Source organism: Rattus norvegicus, chromosome 17 (genome assembly GCF_021556685.1).
Source record: "Rattus norvegicus strain SHRSP/BbbUtx chromosome 17, alternate assembly SHRSP_T2T, whole genome shotgun sequence".
Taxonomy (NCBI): domain Eukaryota; kingdom Metazoa; phylum Chordata; class Mammalia; order Rodentia; family Muridae; genus Rattus; species Rattus norvegicus.
The window spans coordinates 15,190,412-15,213,243 of NC_141550.1; the positions used below are offsets into that span (position 1 = coordinate 15,190,412).

Here is a 22,832-nt window from a genome sequence, read left to right on the forward strand (position 1 = left end):
CATAAGTCCCAGAAGTAGGTCACAAGGCACCAGCTCCCAGAATAGACGATAAAATGCAGAACAAGATCATAAACCCCCCTCCCAAAGAAAAGCCTGGGGATATATCTCAGAACGGACCGTCTGCCCCGGACGGCCCTATTTCATCATATGAATGAATGTTCGTGACATAGGAATGTAGAACACTGATCACCTATGACCCCCCCCCCCCAGCACACACCAATGAAATTTTAGATTACCTAATCCTTCTAGAGAGTCCCCCTGGTTCCCTGTGAGAAGGCCTGAGTGAAATAAACACTCGTTTTTGTTTTTTTTTTTTTCATAATATCAGAGTCTGTGGTCTTCCGTGAGTTTTGGACCCTTATAACACATGTGCTTGATACTTTAGATGAAGAATCACAGAACGTAAGCTGACAGCAGAAAAGCTAACAAAACACTGGAGAACATTTCCACACTGGGATGGCCCCACTCACACTGGACTAACCCTGCAAACATCACATGTGATGTCCGTGGACATGAAGTCAGGGGAACTACACGGGGCCACTGATAAATTCACGACAGGGGAACAGATACACAGGGAACTTGGTTTCTATGGTTCCACATCTCAATATTAAAAACAAAAAATGACATCTAGGATGCCGCTCAGTGATAGGGTGCGTCCATCAAGCCCTGGGTCCCACATCCAGAACCACTACAAAACATAAACTACAAAAAACTGCAAAATGAATGGGGCGGGCGGCTGGGTGGATGGTAAACAGAAGAATGGATGGAGGAAGCTGAACTCTCACCTTGGGGCATGAATGCCTACACACATGCTTTGCTGGTGTCCAGAGGAGGATGGTCGTGTCCACATGGTCCTTCAGTCCTGGCTACAGCTGCTAACAGGACATTTAAGAGTGCTTATGTCTCAGCAAACAAAAAAGTGACACCTGACAGGAGGAATTCAGGAAGCAGGAACCCTGTCAGGGAAGACCAGTAGGGGACTGGGAGGTAGATGTCTACCAAGAATAGGACTCTGAAAGTCAGAAACAGAGGCCATTTTTAAAATACTTTATTTTTCTTTGTGTAATGCACATGCCCATAGAAACCAAAAACCAGAATGTCTGATTCTTGGTTTCTAATGTTTTACTTCTTACATATCAAAAGTTAAAAGCAGTTGTGAGCTACCCCACTTAGGTGCTGGGAAATCAAATTCTGGTCCTCTGGAGGAGCTGCAAGATACAGCGGCATCATGGGCTGGGGTGGGGTCGAGCCTTGAAGAGGATCCTGAGACACCGGGCAAATCCTTTCACTTGACTAAAAGGACCTTGTACCTCTCTTCCCCAGGGAACAGGAAGAGAGGGGAGGAAGCACAAGACTCCTGTTCAGGGAGGAACTTATGAAAGGCAGGTAGGTGTAGTCCAGCCACCTACACATGTGGATGAGGGAGGGGCCCAGTCTTTGGGACAATCGATGGGAACAGTGGCAACGAATCTCAACAGACCGGAAGTTCCCTGCGTCACTCAGTTATGCAAGTGCTGTGGGCAGAGTGACAAAGAGCAGGAGTATGCGGCAGGGCAGGCTTGGCCAGCACCAACCACACCCCTTTATACTTCAGAGAGGACCCAGGCATTTGTGAGAGTATCTGTGTTTGTGAGAGGATCCGCGTTTGTGAGAGGATCTGCGTGTGCAGAGGAATGGTGGCACCTACAACCCCCAGGCCACCGAGAAGTGGTTTTCAAACCCTAAAAACAGCTGCCCAAAGGTGGGCAGATAAGCAGGAGCCACTTTACAGCAAAGAACACAGGGCTACGAGATGCCTTCAGGCTGGGACTAAGGGGGACAAGGAGGCAAAAATATCTAGAGACTAGAATTGAGCCAACTGCCCCCAGGCACGTCTGGCTCCAGAAAGAGGATCCTTCTGCAGGACCAAACTAAGTCCCTCAGCACGGAAGATAAAGGCTGTGCAGAGGGAAGTTAGGAGGTGGCCAGGTTTAGGGCTGCTCAGGAGGGGGCCTCGCTATCCAGACTTTGAGGATGTCTAGGATCTGAGGAGATCCCATTCCCCATGGACAACTCAGGCCAGACACTAACCTCTGCCTCTCCCAGTGTGTTCACCTCAGGTTAGCAACACGTAGAGCCAGCAAAGCCACTTACAATGAACACTGATGACTCAGGGGCTTCAAGTTGACAGTCAGCAAACTATCAGAAAACTAATTAGGAAGCAATTAACCCATCTGGCATGGGGTTGCATCTGGCATGCTTGCAATCTCAGCTCTTGGGAGGTGTAGGCAGGCCAGCCTCAGCTGATAGCAAATTAAGGCTCCCTGGCCTACAGGACAGTCAGACTCAAGAAAAGGAAATGAGTATCAGTCCACTGTAGAGGGCGACATAGTTTTGGCTGATTGAAGACTCGATTATGTATCGCTTTGATAAGAAAAAAGCAAAGCATAAATAGTTCGCAATGAGTTTTAGTTATTTCTCCCAGCAAGCTGGGAGGAAGGTTTATTTAGCTCACAGTCTGAGGGACTACACTGCAGCACACAGGCGCTTGAGGCCAGATTGCATTTGTCGTCAGGAAGCAATGAGCAATGAATGCTGGCACTGGGCATGTTTGTGCTTTTTGTTCAGTTCTAGACCTTACCTCAGGGAATGGTGCCGTCCACGGTGGGTGGATCCTCCTCCCTCAACCTAGTCTAGACAATTCCTCACAGGCATGCTGAGAGAGTTGTCTCCAATGTTATTCTAGGTCATGTCAACTTGCAATCAACACAAAGCCATCCCGTGGTGAGAAAATACATTCTCTCACTGTTACTTTGTTTTACATTGTCTGAGACAGGATCCTGCTGAGTAGCCCTTGGCTAGCCTGGAACTGTCAGCAATCCTCCTGCCTCTGCTTCCCAAGAGTTGGGTTAACAGTCGTGGGCCACCATGGCCAGATCCCTCAGATACTGTAAAGAGGCAGTTCAATAGGGTAATCTTTCTGGGAGACAACATGGTAATATCTATTAAAGAGGGTGTGTGAGGAGTTTTGGGGTGTAGTTCAATAGTGGGGCTCTTGACCTATCTTGCTTACCATGTTCAAGGCACTGGGTTTGATCCCTACTATGATAAAAAATAAACCAATCAAGCAAGCAAATGCCTTTTCACACAATCTGTCCTGGACACACCTTTGAATTGAGATAAATCTTACCCCAACCTTAGGCCAGAGCTTCTCTGTCTCAATACTCCTGACGTTTGGACTAGAGACTTGTGGTTTCGTAGGATGGGGTGAGGGTTATTTTAATGTGTCACTTGACTAGGTTAGGAGGTGTCTATGAGGTACTTCTGGATGAGCTGGTGTCTAAACAGGCAATGACTTGTACTGTCTGTCCAGGCTGCTGTAACAAACAGTGCAGATTAGGGGCGGGGCTCATAAACAAAGTTGATTTCTCATAATTCAGGGGGCTGACGTCCAAGATTGAGGAAGATCTGCTGGACAGGGCTCCCCATAGACTGCACCTACTGTGTGCTCACACATGACCCAAAGGGTGAGTAGGATCCCTTATGTTTTCTTAAGGACGCTGGTTTGGTTGGGAGGCTCTCAGCCGACTACCTGATCCCTTCTCCACAGGTTCCCATTGTGGGGCAGGGCTTGACCACATACACATAGGAGGTACCAACATTCAGACTATAGATTCATAAAGCCACATGGAGGGGCTTCGACCATCAGTCAGTCTAAAGGCTGGAAAGGGACCTAAGTCTGAGAAAACGATTAGCACTGCCTTCTCAAAGCTTTCCTGCCCTAGGGCTTAAACGGAAATACCTCTCAGGAGCTCACAGCCTTTGGACTGGACACACCTTCAGGTTTCTCGCTGCTGTCGCCTCTGACCTGTCAGCCCCCACAGACACAACGAGCCACTTCCTGACAAGAAGCCTTATCCCCTATATACAGTACAAAGAACAGATGAGTGACAGATGTCCCTGGCATTCACCCACTAGATACCAGCAGCCACCCCCGTTCCAGTTGTGACAACTGAAATTGTATACCTCCTCTTCCAGCAAGGGAAATTCAATTCCCAGGGCACGTAGCAAAGAGCAGGGGCACAGTGCCCAGAGCAGGGAAGCCAAGGAGCTACAATGACAGTGAGGGTCAGAAGGACAGAGGCCAATGAGAAGAGATGAAGAAAAAGACTTTTGGTGAGGAGCAAACACAAAGGCCCTGAGGTAGGGATATTCTTGACCCCTAGAGCTGCACACAGGGCCATGGAAGGTCGGGAGGAGAGATGGGCACTTCAATGGGAAATGGTTGATGGGTTCTACAGAAGAATGTTTGTTCGTGAACATAGGGTGTGGGGCAGTGGGCCGTGCCAGGAAACTTGGTAAGGCCGAGTGGGTTCAGAAACCCTGGTACCCTCATACCTGAGGTACAGTAGGTGTGTCACATACTCCTGACCAGGTTCCTGTCCTGGAACACGTGAAGAACACTGGACAATCAGTCACATAGGGGGAGATGTCCCTCCACATGCAGATGAGGCATCCCTAACATCTCAGACCAAGCCGATAGGAAGCATCTGCTTTTAGACCCCTACCCACCCCAAAATGTGTGTAAGACCTTGTCCACGAGGAATAAAGCATGAGAGTGGCTTTATCAAAGATTGACAGGGAGCATCTGTCATGGAAGGACGGAAGAAAATCCTCTCCAGAAGCTGTCACCTGCATGGAGAGGTGTTTTGCCTGTGTGGATAGATGTACACCACCTGCAAGCCTCGGGAGGCCAGAGAGGACACTGGATCCCCAGATCTGGAATCACAGACTCGGTACTATGAACTGACCGACCTAGGCTCTGCTGGAGCTGCAGACGCTCTGAGCCACTGAGCCACCTCTTCTCCTTTCTCCTATTTGGCCTTTGTGGGCGTTTGCATGCTTGTGGAAGCTAAGCGTGTAGCATACACCCTTAATCCCAGCACTCAGGAAGCAGGGACAGGTGGATCTCCATGTGTTCAAGGCCAGCTTGGTCTACATAGTGAATTCCAGATCAGCCAAGGTTAGTGAAACTTTGTTTAAAAAAAAAAAGAATAAATAGGTGGGAAACGATTGAGAAAGCTAACCAATGTCTAACACACACACACACACACACACACACACACACACACACGCACACGCACAAACGCACACACTCCTGCCTCAGCCTCTTATTGTTGGGACAGTTTTGCACAGTTACCCTTCTTCAGAGCAGTCAGAAAGCCAGCTACGGCCTCACAGCCCCTCCTATTAGGAGACAGCACGCTGCCTTTCCTTTTTTAAGGCGTCTGAAAAACCAGAGAGGTGACTAACAGAGGCTTTCAGTGCTGTGTCATCTGGCGCCACTGGTCCTGAGTCAGACGCATGTCTCTATCTAGGAACAGAGCCCTCACCTCTGTGCTGGTCAGCTTCCCCTGCTGTGACGGGATCCCTGAGGCAGTCCCGTTTCTAGAGAGGAAAGGTTTTGCATCAGTTCGGTTCCTGCTCACTTGTTCTTGCTGCTCTGAGCCTGCAGACACAGCACATGCTGGTCGTACGAGGTGGTAAACTGTTTGCCTTGTGGCACCTAGAAGCAGAAGAGTCCGAACTCTACCGTCGCCCCAGAGAGATACCCTCAATGACCTCACTTCCTCTTACTAGGCCCTATGTATTTTATTTGAAAGTTTCCTACATCCAGGCTAGACTCAAACTCCCTGTATAGTTGAGGATTGCCCTGAATTTCTGATCCTCTTCCAACCCTTCCCCGGAGTGTGCACCACAGCATCCAGTTACTGTGGGCTGGAGATTGGACCCAGCTAGGCACACTAGGCATAGGAGTGTCATTTCTTGGCTGCAGCTACCACCCGTTAAAGGTTCCATCTCCCAATAAAGGCTATCTTATCAAACCTTTAATGTGGGCTTTGAGGGACATTCCAAATAGAAATGAGAAAGTTCAGACTTTTCAGTTAGGTCTCAGGGTACATAAAGCAGACCAGGCCTGCAGAGTGCCCTCTAGTCACAGTGAGGCAAAAGAATGATGTCTGACTTCAGGCCATCCCCCTGGCATCTCCACTGGCTCTCAATTCTGTGTCTTTTGTTTGAGTTATGATGAGCCTGAGAAAATTCACAATCTCCAGCCCCAGTAGGAATCCCTCACAAGGGGGAATACTTCTGTATGGGGCTGGGCAGTGGGGAGTCTTAGATTTTTTGGCCTCTTGGGACTTGAAACAGTCCACGTGCTGACACCTGCACGACTGGGGCACCTGGAGGAAATGGTGGGCTGGGAGCCCCTTCCACACGGGCTGCTGAAAACCCTAAGGAAGAAGCAGCATGGGCTTGTGCCGTTGTCTAAGACCAGCAGGTTAGTGGGGCCTTTCAAGCCTGGGGTCTATGATCCCAGGAGACCTGCAGGTTACAATCCTGCACATGGTGCTCGTACGAATGTGGTGCTCACAAACAATTCCGACGCTTCCCTGGGAGCCCACAAGACAGCACTCATCGTATCCCCCTGGATGTCATACCAGCTCATTAGCCTTAGCCAAACCAGAGTCTTTCTCCCCTGGCCATAACCCACACCACCGTGGCATTTTCTGAGAAGCTGACAAGGGATTGACAAAGTCCCTGGATGAGAGCAGCATTTTGTTTTATGGGTGGAGAGAAAGAGGCTTTCTGTCTTTGTGGATGGTGCGATGGGTCAAGGAGAGCCAGCGAGAGCTCCTGAAGCCAGGTCACAACCTCGGCTCTGAGGATGGAGCTACACGGAGAGGAGACAGAGGACAGAAGAGTAGGCTTGGTGGTGCTTATCTGTGCACGTAGCAGGTTGAGACGGGAGGACTGAGTTCCAGGCCAGCCTCGACTACCTAGCAAGATCCTATCTAAAAATGAAAAGTCATGTGATAGTGAGCTTTTGGTTAAAGTTACAAAATGTCTCAGGTAATTAAAAAGGGTTCAAGATTTTACAAGTTTTAGCTCATGTCTTGTGTCTTCTGCTTTTCTGTCTGCCGTGAGGTGGAACATCATGGCCAGAGCAGAGAGTGAGGTAAAACTGCTTACCTCATCAGTCAGGGAACAAAAAGCCAAGATGAAAGGACAGTGTTGTCATGGTCCCCTGCTTGTCGCCACAGTCACCGGTGGGGACATATCAGATGACTCAAAATCCACTCACAAGACCCCAGTTCACAAAGGCTCTACACCCTGTGACTTTGGGACACACACACACACACACACACACACACACACACACACACACAGCAGCCAAAGCCTGACCAAGCTCTTCTCGGTGCCTAGGTGCCTTCCCACAGTTCAGAAGCAACAGGAGTCATCATAGAAACCAGCTTCCAGCTGTTTACAAAAGCACTATAACCACCACAGAGGAACCCTCGTGCCTCCCCCTAATGTAAAACTAGCATTATCTGAATCAAGCTGTGGAAACCACTCAGTACTCCAGGTCAGAAGAAGACCAAGGAGGAAGCCAGATCCCAGGCAGCCCCCAGTGAGAAAGGCCAATAACCTGGACTTCTGAGGGGCCGGGGGAGGGGGGGCTTAGCACAGGAGGAAGACGTCCATTGTGATACTTTCTCAAAGCCCCCACTGTGGAGGGTCTGATCTGAGGGCCAGGATGTAGCGTTGGCCTGCAGTTGGAGCTGAAGGAGACTTCTAGCCTGTCTCCAGTTTCACAAGTTCCGACAAGCAAGCTTTGGGCTTCAGTAAGAAGCTCGTGGAACCAATGGGAACAGCTTGTTCTAGGGTCATTTTAAACTTCTAGCATTTCATCACAGAAGCGCACCCCAGTGAGCTTGCATGGTCACCGGCGAGCTCATAAGCAAGTAGATTTTCTTGTTAGAATAAATAATGGTCTAAGTCTTTGAGTAGATTTTCTCTTTTATTGCTTTTGAGTGGAATTCTGGGGGTAAGCTGGATTTGGAATGCACATCTTGTTTGTTATTCAAGACACAGAGGTAGATGGATTACTAAGAGTCCTAGGCCAGCCTGAGCTACATAAATAGCAGATTTGTATGTATCTCAAAGAAAGGAAGGAAGAAAGAAAAGAAGGAAGGAAGGAAAGGAGGGAGGGAGGGAGGGAGGGAGGGAGGGAGGGAGGAAAAGCCTAGCTGGTTGTGATGGTACATGCCTGTAATTTCAGCGCTGGGAAGACAGAAGCAGGAGAATCAGAAGTCCAAAGTCACCTTGGCTACATACTGAGCCCGAAGCCAGCCCGGGCTACTTTAGAACCTGTTTCAAAAAAAAAAAAAAATTATAGACATAGAAACTTCTGGGTCTTTTTTTTACTGTGTATGCATGACACATGCACTTGATGTGTTGGTGGACAGGTACTTTTCGGCAGTGCACCTAGGGGTCTAAAGACAACTTTGAGAGTGCATGCATGTGTCTGGCGTTTATATGTTTGGTATGTGTATATGTGTACCTGGTGACGGTGTGTGATGTGTGTATGCGGTGCACATGTGTGTGGTGGGTGTCTGTTTTGCTTTGATAATGTCATTTAGGTACTTATGTTTTGAATTGCATTTTCTTCCTGACAGATTTACTCAAGAATCTCACCCAACTTTAAATCGGGTTGTTTGTGAGATCCTGATCAACCAAATGGACAAGGTCCAGAAAGACCATCTATAAAAATGGAACTTTGACCCCACCCACAGCGACCTGAACAGGAAGGCAACCCTTATCTGTAGAAACCAGCCAAGGAGGGCAGCTGTGTGGGCAGCCTACAGGAAGCAGGACGCTATCTCTAGGGACTCCTGGGAAGCTAAATATTAACCTCTAGAACAATCAGTCCCAAACACCAGGACCTGATCAATAGCCTGCTTCCAACTTAGGACCAACCAGAAAGCCAAATACACTCCCGTCTCTAATCCAACCTCCCTAACCACAGCCTCCAAGCCATTGCCCTCCCACCAGCAAGCCTCCTCCTCTCCTTTGCCTTCCAGTCTTTGTTCAGTGCAAGGGCCCTCCCCCTGAGGGGAGGTTCTGAGCGGCAGTCTCTGCTCTTCACAGTCTGCAGTCTTCAACACCTTCATCTTACTGTTGACCTAGAGAGTCAAGATGGCTCTGCGGGGAAAGGCACTTGGTATCAAACCTGATGACCTGAGTTCAATTCCCAGGACCCCCAAAAGTTGTCCTCTGACCTCCACGTGCACACCGTGGGGGACTCACCCACTGTTTAGAAGTTCTGGGACTAGGCTGTGTATCTCAGTTGGTAGAATGCTTACGGTCCCCATCACTGCATAGAACACATGTGGTGGAGCATGCCTGTATTCCAGGACTTGGAAGGTGTAGCATGGGGATCAGGAGTTCTAGTTCCGGGACACACTGGGCTACGTGAGACTGTCTCAAAAAAAAAAAAAAAAAAAAAAAAAGGCGAAATAGAGAAATAATGCTTTATATATCTGGTTACTACTCATCTACGCACCTATCAGATATACAAAAAACAAACAAAACAAACAAAAAAAAACCTTTTTTCTCCTAGCAATTGCTTTGTCTTCAGCAATTGAGAGCACTGACTGCTCTTCCAGAGGTCCTGAGTTCAATTCCCAGTAACCACATGGCGGCTCACAACTTCTGCAATGGGATCTGGAGCCCTCTTCTGGTGTGTCTGAAGACAGCTATGGTGTAGTCATACAAATAAAACAAATAAATATATAAAAATAAATAAAGAACTCATTAAAAACTTTTAAACTTTTGAATTGTTCTTTTGTTTCCTGAGTGTCTGCCTGTGTGTGCGTCTGTGTGCCGTGTACATGCTTAGTGTCCCCAGAGGTCAGATCAGGCCATTGGATCCCCTGGATCTGGAGCTACTGATGGTTGTGAGCCACCGTGTGGGTGCTGGGAATCCTATCAGGTCCTCTGCAAGAGCAACAAGTGCTCGTGACCACAAAGCCATCTCTCCAGGCCTAGATTCCTTTTAAAAGATTTAATTATGGGGGTTGGGGATTTAGCTCAGTGGTAGAGCGCTTGCCTAGGAAGCGCAAGGCCCTGGGTTCGGTCCCCAGCTCCGAAAAAAAAAAAAAACAACAAAAAAAAAGATTTAATTATGTGCATATGTATATCTCTGTGTGGACACACATGTGCACGCACGCGCGCGCGCACACACACACACACACACACACACACACACACACACACACACACACCTGTGCAGTGACCATGGAGTCCAAGAGAGGGCAACAGATGCCCTGGAGCTGGAATTAGAGGTTACTGCACTGTAAGTTACCTGATGAGACTGCTGGGAATTGAACTGCAATTCTCTGGGAGGCTGCAAATGTTCTCAAGTGCTGAGCCATCTCCAGAGCCCTGAAGTGTCTGCCGAATCACATTCTTTAATTCTCATGAAGCTAGGTTGGTACCTTCTTTTATAGCTCATCATTTTAGAATGCTATCTAAAACAATGTAGACACCTGCTCCAGAGTTTTCTTTCTTTTTTTTTTTTTCTTTTTTCTTTTTCTTTTTTTTTTTTCAGAGCTGGGGACCGAACCCAGGGCCTTGCGCTTGCTAGGCAAGCACTCTACCACTGAGCTAAATCCCCAACCCCGCTCCAGAGTTTTCAATATACACTGACAACTAATCCAAGACCATTTTCTTGGATAACACTCTATTACATCACAGGCAGGGCCAAATACCCCACCTAAGTGATCCCAACACTTCAGAGGCTAAGGCAGGATGGCGAGTTTTAGGGAAGACTGTAAGATCCTGTCTGAAGCATTCTCAAACAATATAGCGTACTAAGTCCCCTTTCTCACCCTCAGTCCTTACTACATCCCCGTCCAATGGATGAGCTATAGTAATTAAGTGGGCCATTACTCTCATTTTGAGCATATTTCAATCCATTAAGAAAGGATGTTTGTTTGCTTGTTTTCAGGAGAGGGTCTATGTAGATCTGGCTCTCCTGGAACTTGCTCTGCAGACTAGCCTGGCCTTGAATGCATGGCACAGAGATCCACCTGCCTCTGTCTCAGTGCTGCCAAGGGCCACCACTGCCCACCAGGATTTTTTTTTTTTTTTTAACCATCATTTAAGGACTGGTAAGATGGCTCTGCAAGTAAGGCGCTTTACTGTAGACAAGCCCGACGAAATAGCTGAGCTTGACCCTTGGAACCCACATGGCAGAAGGGGAGTTATCCTCTGAGCTCACTGACACGTTCACACAACACAAATGTAAAAATTAACATAAAGCAAAAAATATAACCCCTTTCCTCATACAGTGCTTCCCTTTAACCATGTCTCAAATAAATATCTTTTAGCAATAAGATACTTTTTTAAAAAAGATTTTAAAAGGGGCCTGAGAGATGGCTCAGTGGATAACAACACAGATTGCTCTTACAGAAGGCCCAGGTTCATTTCTCAATAGCTATAAGACAGCTCATGACTGGAACTCCAGTTCCAGGGGATCTGGTGCCCTCTTCTGGCCTCAGTGGGAACTGCATGCACATGAGGCACAGACTTACATGCAAACAAAACGCCCACCATCGATGTAAAATGAAAGTGTTAGCAATATATTAAAGTAAAAAATGATTTCATAGAGGCTTAACTTGCATTACCTTTTCTTCTCGGTAGACTGTATTCCAAGGAATGGGTCCATTTCACCCATTACTGAACTTACAAAAATCTTTTCAAAGAACCAGCTTTTTTGGTCATTTCCTGTACCGATTTTCTATTTCCTATCTCGCTGACCTTTGGCTAATTTTTTCTCCTTTATGAATCCTTCAGCTACATTAACACAAAATGTGCTCACGTTGACCACCTTAATTCAGTTCAGTGCAATTCTGCATCTCTGTGGAGACTTGTTCTGTCCTTGTGCTCTGTAGAAGGCTGCTGTTTTTGTTTTTGTTTTCTTTTTTTTAAGATTTATTTGTTCATTACACTGTACACCGTAGCTGTCTTCAGACACACCAGAAGAGGGCATCAGATCTCATTACAGATGGTTGTGAGCCACCATGTGGTTGCTGGGAATTGAACTCAGGACCTCTGGAAGAGCAGTCAGTGCTCTTAACCACTGAGCCATCCCTCCAGCCCCCAGAAGGCTGCTGTTTTAATCTCCAAATATTTGGGTACTTTCCAGCTTTCCTTCTGTTAATGATTTCTAGCTGAACTCCATCGTGGGGTCAGAGTACCCATCATATAATTCTGTTCTTGCAGTTTACGGTGTGCCTTGGAGCTGGAACTGGGTGTCTTGAATGTACACTCTACATGATCTTCTGAAAAGTTTGAATGTAGTCGACTACCTCAGGTTGACTGGCAGTGCTGACTTTTTGCTCCTTTCCTGTGCACACCCCATCCACACCCCCCAGTGAGTCAAATTCAGAGCCCTACTAGTGCATGCTAGACAAGTACTCTTTTGCCTCAAAGCTTCATCCCTGGGTTTTCTGAGACAAGGTCTTGATACTGGCCTGAAACTCACTGTGTAGCTCAGAGGCCTAGAACTCAGAATCCTCCTGCCTCTGCCTTCTCTGTGCTGGGATTACCCTCTGGGTCTAGGATGCCCACATCTGGCCATTTCCTGCTCAGCAGTATAGAAGTGTCTGTGTGTGATAGTGGGTTCATCTACTTTTCCTTCAAAGGTCTAGGTTTGTGTTAGGTGTTCTATTGTGAAGTAGATGCATGCCAAGGATTGCTATCTTCTTACAGGAAGAGAACACCTGCTGTTTCTGAGACAGTCTCTACTTCAGTTGGTCAACTTCATCAAAGGGCTGTGGCCACGCCTTGGCCCCCTACCCCCCCCCCCCGCAGGCTTTCTCAGTTGTTCCAATGACAGTAGCTGAGGTTTCCCCAGATTTTAAAATTCCACCTCCCTTCTGACCTGTTCTTCCTGAATCTTCTCTCTCTTGTAGTACTGAATTTTTACAAGCACTTCGAAGAAACCTGCCCCATTAACACTTTACTTAAAATATGGGTCAAAGAGCGGCTTTTTGTTCAGTGTTTCGTTTCACCTTGTTGGACTGCGATGATGTCCTCCAAACTGCTTCTGTATCCAACTCCTGCTGGGATATTTCCATTACCAATTTAATTTCTTCTCAAATGCCTACTGCTTGTTTCTTAAAACAGGCTAACATGTGTCCATTTATCTTTTTTCTTGACCGCCCCCTTAAGGGAATTTTTGAGTCTGTTTTTGTATTTGTGTACTAGTCCATGCATGCACTCATCGAAGTGTATCTATGTATGTGTCTGTGGGTATCTGTGTGTGTATGTATCTGTGTGTGTCTGTGTGTCTATCTGTGTGTGTGTGTGTGTGTGTGTGTGTATCTGTGTGTGTCTGTGTGTATTTGTGTCTGTGTGTGTGTCTATGTGTGTGTGTGTGTCTGTGTGTGTGTATCTGTGTCTGTGTGTCTATCTCTCTGTGTGTGTTTGTCTGTGTGTATCTGTGTGTGTCTGTGTGTCTCTCTGTGTGTGTCTGTGTGTATTTGTGTCTGTGTGTTTGTGTCTGTGTGTGTGTGTTTGTCTGTGTGTGTGTGTGTGTGTGTGTTTGTCTGTGTGTACCTATGAATATGAATGCAAGTGTTCATAGAGACCATAGAGGATGTCAGATCTCTGGAGCTGGAGTCATAGAAGATTGTGAGCTTCCTGAGGTGGGTGCTGGGAACTGAACTAGGTCCTTTGTAAGCACAGCACATCCTCAAGTTCTTAGTCCTATCTCCAGCCTCGTCTCATTCTAACTTTTAAACAGTTCTTATTTTGGACTCAGAGAGTCAATATTTTTGGTGCATAATGGTCCACTATACATATGTATATATACACAGACAGACAGACAGATACACACACACACACACACGTATGTATGTATGTATGTATGTATGTATGTTATATATCCTTAATATTTCTGTAAAACCAGTAGTATATCTGCCTTCATTTCTTATTTTAGTAATTTGAGTCCCACCTCTGTCTTGGTTACCTACAGTACTGCCAGAGGAAGATGACTGCAGAGGGCCAGGGAAGGCTTCTGGAGAGACAGCCTGGGTAGACGAGGCTGCAAGAAGAGGAGATGGCCAGAGAATGAATGCCCTGGCATCTGCTGTCTAAGGAGTTAGACACTGCCCCAAGTTCTCACACCTACAAGCAGTTATTCCAAAGCACTGTGTATCTCTGTCCGTATTCCTACATTAAATACAGCCTGAGGTTGGCAAGTAAGGATCACCCCGTCCCCAAGATTTGTTCATCCCCAGGTCTGAAGCAAGACCTTGCCCAGCACAGGTGTCTATCCCTCTGAACTGCTGCTTCCTAGACAGGAGTTTGTGTCATGAATCCTGCAAACTGCAATGAGTTCTGACCTCCTTTCTGCCAGTCTTCATACTGAACAATGTGGGCAACTCTGGAGGCACATCTTGCCTCCCAAGAATAAATCCAGGTTGTTTCCGGCCCCCACCCTCAGTGACCAATAGGATTGGCTGTTTGGGGGCCCAGACTTACTGTACACACTGGAAGCAGTCACCTGGTACAGGAGTAAAAGCAATCACAGAGGGCAAGCATGTGCTTCAGTTGTTTTTATTATTCTTTATTGGTCCTACCAATGTGACTCTTTACCCAGGCCCACTTTTCCTATGTGTGCTGGCTGTGGAGACGGTCCGCCATCAACCGCCACCTAAGTCTCGGTTAGTCTCACCTTCCTATGCCTTCTCCTCACTTGGCCTCATTGTCTCAGAAACCGAAGGCATCTGTTCGTTACTGTTTCGGGTCTGTGTAAAGGTACCTTGGCAGGAGAACATGCATATGACTTTTAAAATAAAGACCAACATTCTGACACTAAGGTAACACACAGAAAAAATACAGTACTTAGACATCGTTGCAAATAAATACCCCGTACAGATGATGTTATCTTAAATGTAACAATGTTTTATGTGAATCAACACTGTAACAGAAGGCAAAGAGTCCCAACAAGTAGGAATAAGAAATGCTCATTCCAGGAAACAGAATTCTTCAATTTCTAACAATTTATATTATTGTAATTTGTCCCTTTTTAGGCCGGAGGACAACTTCTTTTCCTCCACTAGTACCAATTTGACCACACCCTGAACCTCACTTAGCAAGGGCTTACTAAGGAGTTTTACTGACTTCTGTTTCCTGAAATTAACAGTGATTAGTTACACCAAGCAAGAGAAGATATAATGTCTGACTTTCACATTTGCAAAGAATACTATGGCTAACCCTCTTCCCCTACTCACATGCCGACTGTGCCGGCTCTCCTGACGCCCTCAGCTCTTCACAAACGCCATGTCTGTATAGCTTGCTTAGCCTGTCCCAGGAAGTCCATTTGGTTCCCAAAGCACAGTCCAGGTTTGTGTTTGTTTTTGTTTCTAAGCCCCTGAATTTGCATGTGAAGTATCACTGACTAACAGAATTTTGCACAATCACTGTTCTCGCTCCCTCAATGAAGATGCCCAAGTACGAAGTGAGGCAGGTACCTCCTGGTCCACACTGGCCTTCAGCATTCCCAACTAGCTCTCCGCTGCCCATCCTAGAGACCTTACTTGGCTGGGACACCTCCCTGAACTGATGAAGGCACTACTGGCAATGGTTACTAACAAAAAGGTGTTGAAATAGAACACCTAAAAATCGACGGCTGTAGAATTTTCTAAGTGTACCACAATTTGGCACGACAACCAGAATAACAAAACAATTCCAATTTGGAATTTCACTGGTGCAGTTGTATAAAATTCTGTTAGTCAGTCATGCTTCACAATGTCCTAAAACCCAGAAAACTCTGGAATTTGTAGGTAATACTACTCATTCAATAATTTATGCTTTCAAGTGCCTATTACTGTTTTAACCAGAGCAAAGGTCAAGTTTTCTTCTTGTTACATTGAACTATTCCTAAGAATAATAATAATAATAATACAATATGAAAAAACCCCAGAATTGGAATACCCTGGATTTCTTAATGAACATGGCATTTAAAATCTGTAATTTCAAACATGAACCACAATGCCCTGTCCTCTAAAGGCTGCTGAACCACAGCGTGGACACACTAGCCGGCTCCTTGCCGGGTCGGAGCCTCACCCGCAGTCTAGCTACACACCATGGAGCTCAGCTCTACCTTGTGCTGACGCAGGTCAACACACCAGAGCTAGGACGGACAGCTACAGGACCACGCGCACAGACCACGGCACTGGAGACCGTCTCTATGCAAGGAATTAAGGAAGCAAATATAATATCAAAATATCAAAAGTGCACAGGTTGATCGGATTAAAAGGAGCATGTGTAATAAGGACCCCCAGCAGGCATTCCAGCTCCTAGAGCCTGGCCAAGGCTGCGGAAGGAAGGAAGCAGGTTCTTCGGCCAGAGACCTTTCCAAGCAGCAGCTTGCAGCATTCTCAAGAGTAAAGCTTTTTTTTTCCTCCCATTAAAAACTTGGGGGATGCTATTTTGAAAGAATTACAGTGGCATATCCAAACATTTCTAAGTGGACTTTAGGCTGCCCTTCCTTCCTCTGCATGGGCCACAGGAGGGGAGGGGGAGGGGCTGCAGTGTGACAGGGCCTGGTGGCCACGTCCTCCGGGCAGCTACTCTACAGCTGAAAACAGGAGAAAACAAGACAGCATTAGAAATGAGTCGAGTGCCACTCCCTGCTCACTTGACTGCTAAAGCTCCTGTTCTGGGTGTGAGTGAGCGATCACGTTAGTTGGCAGAAGGCCTGCTGCAAGTATGTTAGGGGTGGGGCTCCAAGTGCCCACAAAGCCCCATACGGTGTAAGAGAAGCTGCGTTCTGGCCCGAAGAGAAAGAAAGGCAGAAGGTGGGTGGGCATGCGGGCAGCCATTCCCAGGACGGACATGCAAGGGACACATGTGGTCTGTTCTATCCCCAGTGTAGACCCTGTGGTTGGTGCCTAGACTCTGGGCACACTGGGACACCCCAGGCACCAGAGGGAAGAAAGAGAAAACTGTCTCAGAGACTACAGGGCCCCATATTGGGTAGCGATTGTTCCACACCATGAAAGATGCCTTTCCGCAGGGAGGCAGCCAAGCAGCTGTCATGGGAGATGGGAGTCTTAGGACTGGATGCCCAGTGGGGGCTGGGAGAGAAATACTGAGCAGAGTCCTGCTTTACAGCTCACTAACGCAAACGCCTGGTGCCACAGCTCTGCACTGCCACAGCATCTGAAGAGGAGAGCCTCGGTGGCCTTTCTTCCTTCTGCAGCATCCCCATACTACACTGAACTGCAAAACTCTTACCTGCCGGTGCTGAACACCGCTCCAGGCCACAGAAAGCCGCCGCACACAGCTGGGCTCTACTGTGCCGTACAGTCTGACAGAGCACTAACAGTTCTCAGAACATTGCTTCTTTGGGTCTGACAACTTCTGGGTAAGGACCCAAGCACAAGCTGAGGATCTCAAAGGACCAAAGAGCAGGTTCTGTACCAAGGGCCAGGGTCTGACCAGGCACTTGGAACACTTTCTCATCAAAAAGGAAACCTAGGACCTCAGGCCCTGCCAATCTGTCTCCTCTCAGGGCAGAGCAGCATGCAGAGCTCAGAGATGAGACCCTAGAGCAGCCCAGCTCTGTCTTCCTGGGCTACGGTTATTGTGTCTGAGGTGTGGGGCTCACTGCAGAAGGCAGGCTTTCAGGGTCCATGCCCTCTGGGTCTGGGGAAGAAGTTCTGCATTTCTGTCCTGAATGTGGTTTGCAGTGAGATGCTGCACAAACTACAAGGAAGTCTTCATGAAACTACGCCAACCACAGAGAGCTAACCTAGGCTAGTCCTGTGATGCAGGCCAGAGCCTCACAGAACTGCTTTCAAGTGCTGACAGCAGACACATGCGAAGAACATGCAAGTTTCAACTCAGGTTCTGCCCCTGTGAGTGCCCAGGGAAGAACTCACCCTTGGGTTCGCCTAACAGTGCCTGGAGGCCCTGGAAAACATTTTCACCCCACTGTCTTCCACAAAGCTGTGCAGATCCACCCCTACCTTTGATACCAGCATCCCAAGACAGCAACTGACATGGGATATCCCGGGGGGTGCTGTGGAGTGAAAAGCAGCACAAAGCTCAAAGTGTCCTGGTGACAGACGTACCCCAATGCTGCCGCTCGCCCAGAATGCCGCCCTCTGTGCGTTAGTCACGTTAAGACTGGCCTAGCACTGCTGTCCCGCTGCTGCAGCTGGGTTAGTTGAGGTGAAGCGGACGTTAGCGGTATGCGGCGCCCCACGGCCCTAATCACAGTAAATGCTGTGCTTCTCGCTGCAGAACACCTGGTTGGCCAGCCCGGTGCCCTCCGCCCTCTCGCTGGCACAGGCGCAGGTGTGACTTACGCTCGGTGTGGCTGGCTTGGCCTTGGAGGTGGCCTTGTTACGGCCCCTGCGGGTCTGCTCATGGTCCAGCTCCAGCAGCTCCAGCCGCTGGGTGAGTGCCAGCTTCTGCTGGATGGCCATGCGCAGCAGGGAATTAAGAGTCTTCTTCTCATCCTCGGCAGCCGCCAGCTGCCGCTGCATCTCATCCAGCTGCGTGATGTACTCATCACACCTGTGGAGACCAAGCACAGCTGAGAGGCTGCACGAGGAGAACAGGCCCAGGTGTCCCACTTCAGGGCATCTCTCCTGTGGAGACTGAGTTGGGGTCAGGGCTGGTGAAGCCTGTTCTGGTTCCTACTGCAAAGGCTACTTCAGAAAAAGGCCATGACCAGGGTGAGAGAGGCAGTGCTCAAACAGACCAGTAAGGCTACCTTCAATTCAGTGTTATTGCACTGTTTCTTTGGGGAGAGGGAGGGCAGAAGGAGTGGGGTATGTGCCTAGTTCCTATGTTAACCTGACAGACTACAGTCATTTGGGAAGAGGGAATCTCAATTGAGAAAACACCCCTCCCAGAGCGGCCATTAGGTAAGCCAGTGATACACGATACACTTTCTTAATAGTGATGTGGGAAGGCCCAGTTCACCATGGTGGAGCCATCCCTGGGCCCTAGGTGCTATAAGAAAGCAAGCTGAGCAAGCCATGAGAGCAAGTCAGTAGGCAGCATTCCTTCTTGGCCTCTGCATCAGTTCCTGACCTAACTTCCCAAGGCTGATTAACTAGACGCTATCAGGTAAAATAAAAATGCCCCAAGTTGTTTCTGGGCCGTGTTATTTTATTACAGCAATAGAAACCCTAAGACGTGGGGGTGTTTTTTTGCAGGTTTGAAGTAGTTCTGATAAGCAAGGCTTGGCCCTCATCCGTTTGACTTTCTTCCAGTAAGATCTCTCCCACTTTAAGGACAAAAAGGTGTCTCAGATACTGAGACATCACCAGCTCCCAGAAGGCCTGCGCTTGACCCTACTAAACCATATGTGGTGGTTGGCAAGCACGTGCTGAGTGACAGTCAGAGCCAGGGAAGGCTGCAGCACCCGAGCCTCTACCTACTGTGACGCAGCACTCCACACCCCCAGTGTGTGGAGAAAGAGAGCCTGGCCAAGGTTCCCTGGGGGACACGGCACGCCTGTCCAGTCGGGGTCTAGGGGAAACTTAAGACATTGGGCAAGTCAACTCTCTAGAGGTGGTGGTGGGCACATGGGCTCTAAGCACTGCCCTTCTGCTACCCATGGCCCTGCCTTACCCATACCCAGTCTGAGAGCACCTCTCGAGAATACATACTGTCTTCCTCATGTTGGAAATCCTGGGTTCATCAGAAAAGTCAGGTCTTTAACCAGAACAAGCTTCAAAAGTTATGATTTGTACAAGATGCTGAGGAATTACAAGAATTCTTTCCTTATCCCACCAAGGGGGTGGGGTGAGGGTGGGTGTGGGCTGCAGAGGGAAGAAGGGCTCCATGAGTTCTAGGCCAGCCTGATCTACATAGCAAGTTCCGGGGCTACATAGTGAGACCCTGTCTCAAAACAGTTTTATTGATTATTTCCCCTAAGATCCCGTAGGATCTCTGCCTGTGCCTGAGGCACTGTCATTCCAACCTCCAGCAGCAGGTGGCACCACCTGTCTTTGGAGGGTGACAGGCAGGGGCCTTGTTTTCAGCCCTTAAGACTGTTCCTTCCTATAAACCCTTAAGAAGTCCCCAGGCCACACACAGAACCCCATGGGAAGGGAAGGGGAGCAAATACCTCCCAGGCCTAAAGCTCCTTTGCCCCTTCCCTAACAGGAAGGCTGGAAATGGACAGCAAACTGCTGAGTTGGAGCCCTGACAAAGTCCTGCTCCAGGGGAAGGCATAACAAACTAGTCTGGGTCTCATCCATCACCACTGGACTAGAATCAGACCTCACAATGTATTTCCCATCCCTAAAGCTAACTCCCTTAGCCCTTTGCTTCCAGGGCTCCTATGCTCAAAGCACAATAAACTGAGCCTCCAGGTCCATTAACAGTAAAGCCCTGTTTCTGGGGGCCACAGGAGCAGGGAAATGGATTCATACCTCTGTCAATGTCTGCTTAAATGGCACCTGTCAGAAGGCTGAGGCACAGCCACCTGAGGGCCCTGGTCCTGCACAACCCTTCTTCTCCCTTCCCTTGTTACCAGCCTGAGCCAGTCAAGCTGGGCCGCCCACATGCATGCTGGGACTTGGCTAGCGGCGGCCACTTCCAAACCTGGAGCTGTCCTGGGGTGTCTGACCGTTTAGAGTCAGGTGTTGAACCAACAGGCCTGCAGGACTCAGGACAGAGGCTGAAGGCTGTGGGTCAGGGTGACGTTAGCTCCAGGGGAGGCTGCAGAAGATAGTGTCACTGGTGGTGCAGTTACCTGGTGGCGAACATGGCACGCAGGGAGGAGAAGGTGGCTGCGTCCTCCTTGAGGGCCTTCAGCTCGTTCCGCAGCTTCATCATGGTCTCGGTCACCATGGCCTTCTCATTCTCATACTTGCTCTTCAGGTTGGCGAGGGCCACCTCTGCCGTCTGCGGACGGGGAAGTAAGCGGGGTGGTGAAGGGCATGAAGGGCATGAAGGGCATGAAGGGAAGCCCTGGATCCAAGGTGGAAGCCCTGGGCTCAAGGTGGTGCTGGTGACCATGAAAAAATTCTCTGAGAAAACAAAAGCTTCTCTCATGCAGCTGTAGGGACAAACTGACAGCCATGGTCCCGCAGGCCCGTTTGCCTCAGAAAGTCCCATTTTGACCCTGATCAGCAGGGAAGAATGATGTACCATAGACCCTGTCCTGGAGAATCCACAGGCACTTGAACCCCTGCTCTCTGTTACTTCAGCATAAGAAACTGTAAGGTGGACAGAAGCAGCAGTTCTTTTTTTTTTTTTTTTTTTCTTTCCGGGGCTGGGGATCGAACCCAGGACCTTGCGCTTCCTGAGCCAAATCCCCAACCCCTCAGAAGCAGCAGTTCTTAATGACTGAGGAGCTCTGGTTAAAGCACCCTCTAATCCCCACACTCCCTAAGGAAGGAGACAGCAGGAGACTAAACGAACAAGGTGGTGGCACAGGCCTGGGCACCCTGCAGCAAGCTGGGGATGGGGAAACACAGGGATGAGGCACCCTCCCAGGGGGCTCTGGTGGCAGTGCCCACCCACTCCTCTCACCTGCTTGTTAGCCTTGAGCACAGTACGAAGTGTGGTGATCTGTTCCCTCTTGGTACTCAGCAGTGACTTCAGCTTGAGGATCTCCTCCATGAGTGCTTCCTTGTCCTTATCCACAGCAGGGCCCAGCTCCTGTGAGGCAATCCGCTGCCGGGACAGCTCGGTTGTACGATCTACGGCTGCCTGCAGGTGCTTGATCTGGTCTCGGATGATGGCGATCAGGTTGTAGATGTTCATAGGTTCCCGGCGGGGGTCACTCAATGGTGATGGCAGTGAAGAGCTGGGTGAAGGGCTGTTGTCCCCAGTCCCACCATCTGCTCGGCCGATCTCTGTCGACAACAGCCCCTTGGGCAAAAGGACAGGCGAGCGGCGCCCGCGGCCTTCTGGGCTGGTGCGGCCAGCCTTGCCCTGCCCCTCACGGTAATAGTCCAGCATGACACGGTTGGGTGTCTCGTTGTTGCACATGCACACATGGTGGTAGAGATTGGCCAGCTCCTCGCTGAAGGTCACCAACTCATCCTGAGCCACATTCAGGCTGCCCTGGGTCTCACCAGCCACGTCACTCACCTTCCTCAGCTCCTTTTCCAGCTGGGCCAGCAGCTCTTGGTCCTGGTGGCTAGCCTTCTCCAGCAGTGACACCTTCTCAGTGAGAGCCTGGACCTCAGCCTCATAGCGGCCCTTTTCTTCTGCAAGCTGGGCTTCCCGAGCTTCATGTGTGCTGTGCAGGGCCTTGAGCTGCTCCCGGAGCTCGCCAGCCTCGGCCACAGCTACATGGTACTTGCAGGACAGGATCTCAGGCCCATTGATGTCAACCTCATAGTAGTCACCGTCTTCATGGCTATCTCGGTCCTTCTCGTTATCCAGGGAAGTCTGTCGCTCCTTGCCAGCCTGCAGGCGCCGGAGGGCACTAAGGTTCTCTGTGAGACGACTCACCTTCTCATGTTGCTCAGAGAGGGTTCCCCGAGCCTGCTCTAGCTGCTTCTGTGTGTCCTGTAATGTCGCCAGCAGACCCACCTTCTCCCGCTCCATCTGCAAAGGTAGACATAGCAGGAAAACAGGTCAACAGGCTTAGAAGACTCCAGGATGACGGAGCAACATCTCAGGCTAAGCCAAATGGACCGTGAGCTATGTAAATTTCCTGGTCATGCCACTAGTTGATAGCAGACTGGACAGAATTTAACACAAAGACCATGACTATCACCAACAACAAGTCTTCCATAAAGGTTCACTGTACATGTGCTGGAGGGCAGCTGGGCTTCAACTCTGCTCTCTGCCACTTTCCTTTCTCATGTTGTGGGGAACACTCAATCATAGATCAACGGTAAACCTTCAGATATGACGATGTATGGCCCTGCTAAGATTCCTGCTGTGGTATGTAGGTAGGTGTTACATGAGGGGCACAACACCTCACCCATACATGATTTGGGTAGCAAAGGGAG

At 48.9% G+C, this 22,832-nt stretch overlaps 1 protein-coding gene across 4 annotated transcripts in view; it reads right to left on the reverse strand.

The window, feature by feature from the left end:
- Nucleotides 1–14,432: 14,432 nt before the first annotated feature.
- The window catches only part of Bicd2 (BICD cargo adaptor 2), a 44,855-nt gene continuing 36,455 nt past the window's right edge, over nt 14,433–22,832 (reverse strand). For 2 of the 4 annotated variants that reach the window (XM_087590425.1, NM_198765.3), the window contains 4 exon segments: nt 21,397–22,422; nt 20,615–20,766; nt 18,210–18,420; nt 14,433–16,474 (listed from right to left, as the gene is read on the reverse strand). In XM_087590425.1, the coding sequence (XP_087446551.1) occupies nt 16,469–16,474; nt 18,210–18,420; nt 20,615–20,766; nt 21,397–22,422 (1,395 nt within the window). In that variant the 3' untranslated portion in view covers nt 14,433–16,468. 4 annotated transcript variants of the gene reach the window in all.